The sequence below is a fragment of the Onychostoma macrolepis genome, chromosome 22, assembly GCF_012432095.1.
Source record: "Onychostoma macrolepis isolate SWU-2019 chromosome 22, ASM1243209v1, whole genome shotgun sequence".
Classification (NCBI taxonomy): Eukaryota; Metazoa; Chordata; class Actinopteri; order Cypriniformes; family Cyprinidae; genus Onychostoma; species Onychostoma macrolepis.
In genome coordinates this window covers 30,483,361-30,488,851 of record NC_081176.1, presented here as the reverse complement: position 1 = coordinate 30,488,851, position 5,491 = coordinate 30,483,361, and the positions used below count along the sequence as shown (strand labels likewise).

Sequence of the window (5,491 nt, the reverse complement as noted above, 5' to 3'; positions counted from 1 at the left end):
TCAGAATGCTGCTATAAATATATATTTTTAAAATTTTAATTTAACGTCAATGAATGTGCCAAAATAGTTCATCTAATTATTAGCTGGATTTGTGGTACTGTCGTCGGTCACAGAGGGGCGCAGTAGAGCTGGACTTTACTGCTGGTCACACAGACGCATGGAGGTTCATTCAAAAGGGTTTCATTTTCTTCCTCCATTTGGCACCAGATGTTTCCCTCTTAGATTTTCACTCATTTTAAATGAGCTCTTTTAAACAAAACCTTACAATTCAACACTTCAGCATCGTATCGTTACTGCAATCTCTACAGAACACAGTCTCAGGTTTATTATGCAAATAAAAAACATGGAAGGTGTTCATAAGTGATGGAATTATAATTTTTCAAATACTGTTGTATACCATGTTATATATTTGTGAGCAGCTCTCTTCATTTATCTGCTTTGTTTCTGTCACTGTTGCATCTGTATCTCTCATAACTCGTCCTGAACCCAGAACATTTCTTTAAACTATTTGCCCAAGACTTGACAGTATTTAATCAAAATGTGTTTTATGTGCTACTACATGCTAGATATCAATGTAAATAGTCAATAAACGTACTTCATATGCATCATTTGGTGTCATGTGCTTTTCACCTCTGCATTTCCTTCTTTCCTCCTGCGTTCTCCTGCTGAGTTTCTGCTCTGAAGTAGCACAGGTATGAGAATCTCTCTGTGTCTGTGCGAGTTTTGAGTTTTGGTGCTTGATGCAGGTAAATCACACTCTCTGCTTCCTCCATAATCAAGCTGTTTTCTCTTTGCAGGAGATGAAACGTATCAGGACATTTTCCAAGACTTCTCCCAGATGGCATCGAACGACCCTGACAAACTCAACCGCTACTGAGCAGATTTTGGATGGTATATCACACCACAACAACCTCCTCATAACTGCAGTTTGGGATTTTTCTCCAAATCGGATTAAAATAATTTTTTTTTAAATGAAATTAGTGTTGTTGCCCATAAAATAATGTGGGTGACACCAGTTGAATTGTTGCGTTTTTATTGTAAATGTAGATAAAACTATTTCATATAGGATTTAATTGATGGATCCATTGGCTGTATCTATATAGATTTTCAGATGAATAAGCGTAATGTAATATTTGAGCCATTTATGAAGCGTGCTGAATGAATTTTTTTTGTTTGGAAATCATTCAAAGTAAATGCAATTGGTTTTACAAACAAATTAATTCTGCTTGTTTCACAAATGAGGGTTTTTAGCTAAATAGTACATTTTAGTAAGTTGCATTGGTGTATGATTGTAGAGCGAGGATGAAACCATTTAAGTTTACATGATATCAGTTTTAAAGACTATACTTTCATTACGTCATTTACTCGTTCATTTTTGAAAGAAAATCTTGTGAAAACTCAATTTAGCATGAACACCCCACTTTCTTTGTATGTTCAAATAATATACAAGTGAAACCACAGTGTAAGGGGGTGTAAAATTGTGTATATTCTGTACATATGTTATCTTGGGCTGGGAAGTTTATTTTGTGGTACTTCAAATGTTGTAATAAGCTAGTTTGGATCGATTTTTGTGCTTTCTTGCCCCTGTATTCATTCTGTAATCATCTCTGTATGACCCATGCAGTTTTTAAGATTATTTTATCCAGTGCGAATGTCTGACTGAAAATATCTCAAAATATATAAATTGTTTTCTCAATTTTTTTTATAATGCCTTATTCATTATATTAGAATTTGTGTATTACAAGAAAAAAAAATTGACAGTCTTAATTGTATGAATTTAATTTATTATTCACTTTAAGACTTAAGATTTAGGAAGTGAAATGGGAGACCCAGATCGGGAAAGGTCCTCAAGTTGGGATTCGAACTCGGGACACCCGTAGCGCAACGGCACCACCAGCTTACTACTTATTCTTCACTTAGATTATATATATTTTTTTTTAAATCAAAATTCTAGTCTAAGCAAGTAATCTAACCCGTTTAGTTTCTACCTTACATTATCAGATTGTATGAAGTAGTTTCCTATGCAGGGGGGTTGCCATGTTTGTAATGGGCTCAGCTCCATGGCAGAGGCTGATGTTATGAAAACATTGGCGCTTTCTCTCTATAACGCGGCAGGCGTTCAGTCGCTCGTGACGGGATGAACTCATGCCCCTGCCAGCTGCGCACTGACTCACCTTCTCATATCATGCGCTTTTATAAACTGAGAACATTACCCTTCACACTGCTTCAGGAGATTTATTTATAAACTGTGTAAAATAAGGCTCAAGCCATGCATTATGGTTATTGCTAAGCTTAAAGCCAAAGTGAACGGTGACTCTTAGAATCAGTGTTTCTGGGAAGTAAATCAAGTAATGTAGAAAAAAAAGCACTGAAATTGTTGCAAGTGAAAGTTTGTCATCAATTATCATATTGCGAAATTTCATTGGCTCATATCTGCCAAATGAGTGAATAATTATGATCATATGGTTCAATTAAATTGAAACCTAATACCGTCAAGTCAAACCAGCATTTTCTCTCAAAAACTCCTGTCGTCACATGCACACAATGACTCTTGGGATAGTCTGGTCTGTGACGCGGCCATCTGTTAAATCATTAACGGCCCATGAAACACAAGATGCATTTCAAGGCCACGTTTGAAGCAGCCTTTGTTGCACCTCTGTGATGCATTTGGTCTTCGAATGAAACCTTTGAATTGTGACACGGCTATAGATTATGTAGACCACTGATTCCCAATCCTGGTCCTGGAGAACCCCCGACACTGCACATTTTAGATGTCTAAAATATAAAATGTTGTGCAGAAACCATCTTAAAATTGATCTAACGATCATCTCTCAAATATGTGTACGAGTGATTCATAAAATGAATGGATCATGTTAAAAAGACCAGGATTGGGAACCACTGATGTAGACCAGGGGTAGCCAACCCTGCTCCTGGAGGGCTACCTTCAGTTCCAACTCTGTCCCGACACTTTTAAAGTAATCTTGAATACTTCGATTAGCTGGTTTAGGTGCGTTTGATTAGGGTTGGATCTGAACTCTGCAAGAACAGGGTTGGCTACTGCTGATGCAGACCTGAAGATCCTAGCTAGCCCCACTTGGTAATGCCAAGGTTGTCTATAGCTCTTTAACTCTTCAAGGTACTTTCAAACTTGTCCAGTTTCTTAGCAGAGCTCCAACACACCTGCCTGGAACCTTCCAGTGATCCTGAAGACATTGATTATTTGATTCAGGCATGTTTAATTAAGGCTGGAGCTAATCTTTCCTGTCTTCAAGAATACTAGGAAATCACAGGCAGGTGAGTTTGATCAGGTTTGAAACACATGACAGCCCCTCTCCAGGACCAGGATTGAAGAGCAACTCCAGAAGTCAAAAGGTTCCTCACTTGGACTTTGTAAAGCAGGTACGTGCAATTCCAGTCTGGTCCAGCCTAAAACTAACCAAGGTCTTAAGGATTTCTTGAAACTCTGCTGTACAGTGGCTCTCTGGGACTCGGATTGTTCATCCCTGATCTAAACCATCACAAGAGGTTTCATCCTACATGATTTTTCAATTATTTGCTGGGTTTCTGCCAGATGTGTACCCTTTAAATTGACTTGAAACAGCTGCAACAGTGGCATGGCTGATCTAGCTACCTGCCTCAAGTCATCTGGAGTCCAATAACTGATCGCAGAAAGGGTGACCCATCTGTTCCTGAAATCGCTGAACTGGTGCACTCAAGAAATTATTGCATTGAGCGCTTCATAAAATCAAACATTAACTGTGGCCTGGGGAAGGGTGAGCGTATAAAACAAATCAAATAACCTATATGAAATAATGTTATGTCGTCATTTCCATGTACCGATTGGTCATATGATAAAGTTATTTCATTTTATTCAAGCTAGCGCCTAACGTCTTCCGGGCATCCATCCTTGCTCTGCGGTGGAGAGGAAATCTGCGGTTGGCTTCCCGCAGAGAGACAAAGAGCCACTGCTTGAGTCCTTTTCCCTCCATAAAAAAATACATTTGCACAAAAACAAAGGCGGCAAGCTCCATTAATGTTAGTATCCAACCCTCATCCTGACAAGCTGTCCTCGAGAGTTCCAGGATAGTTAACTGTTATTTTAAACCTTTCCATACTTGTAAAAAAGCAAAAGCTACGGGATAAGATTGGGACTGCTAATGCTTCAATTCTGAAACACAAGAAGCCAAACTCTGTCATAGCCTACTTAACATTAACATCAAGTGGAAAGTGTAGGAGCCAACCACAACCATTTTCACAGCCCGCATTTGTTCTACCTCTCTGCTTAATGATTTCTTTGCCTAATGAAGCAAAGTCTTCTCTCTTCTTTCCAGAAGTTGACCGTTCAGGATTGACTCACGAGTTCACTTTCAAAAAATCACTAGCATGCAAGCGTGGAGAATCTAAACAGTCTTTGTGGGATTGTTTCTTTGACTGTAATGATGAAGGAATGAAAGAGAGCTGTCAGCAACATACTTTCACACCGCAATCGTCCACCTAATGGCTGGAAAATTGTGGATGTTTGTTGCCCTATACCATCCATTTAGCCAACTCACTTGCGTTGCTTTTCTATTACTCTATTCTCACTTCCCGGAATAGGGAGGCCCCTGTAGTTGCTCTCTCCAGTGGAGACACTTTTAAGAGCAGAGTCCCAAGGGTCTCATCAACTACACCTCAGTGCTTTGCCAGCGAATGGCTGGAAAATCTACTGAATCCGTGACAGTGAATCTGGCTTCCAGCTGTGCTCAAAGAGAGAGCTCAGACAGGTTAGCCCAGACCCTGACCAGTACAAGAACCCTTTGTTGTGGAGGTTAATTCAATCAACATACGGCCCGAGAGTCTATCGGTGTCCAAAATGTCTTGGCATGGTCTGCTCTGGAAGTGTTTATTTTATTTGAGAAACACTGAACATAGAGACCCAATGAAACATTACGAAAGCAACTGGAAGCACTTCTGTGGTCATTGCTAAGTCAAACCCTAAACAAAGCAACTATTTTTCAGTCACCACAACAAAATACATTTTATAGGTCCTTGTAATGTTCAACACTTCCTAATCCTGTTATATAACTGAAAAAATTTAATAAAATGTAATAATAATAATAATAGATATAGGCTTGGAACAGCTCATGATCTAAAGCTCACAACATCATCTGTGAAACATGGTGGAGCAGTGTGATGGCATGAGTGTGCATGGTTTCCAGTGGGACTGGGTTACTGGTGTTTATTGATGACGTGACAGAGGACAGAAGCAGCCGGATGAATTCTGAAGTGAATCTGGTCAGACAGTATGTCCCTATACAGTCAAATTGAGCAAAGTTGATTGGACGATGACCCAAAACATACAGCAAAAGCAACCGAAGAGTTTTTGAAGGTAAAAAAGTGGAATATTCTGCGATGGCTAAATTAATCTCCTGATTTCAATCCGACTGAGCATGCATTTCACTCGCTGAAGACAAAACTAAAGGCAGAAAGACCCACAAACAAACAACAGCTG

At 39.2% G+C, this 5,491-nt stretch overlaps 1 protein-coding gene across 1 annotated transcript in view; it reads left to right on the top strand.

Annotated features, from left to right (window-relative positions):
* The window catches only part of LOC131530589 (arf-GAP with coiled-coil, ANK repeat and PH domain-containing protein 2-like), a 46,563-nt gene extending 44,867 nt beyond the window's left edge, over nt 1-1,696 (top strand). Inside the window, exon 23 of the mRNA XM_058760944.1 lies at nt 798-1,696. Within this exon, the coding sequence (XP_058616927.1) occupies nt 798-877 (80 nt within the window). The 3' untranslated portion in view covers nt 878-1,696. The remainder of the gene's footprint in view (nt 1-797) is intronic.
* The last annotated feature ends 3,795 nt before the right edge of the window (nt 1,697-5,491 follow it).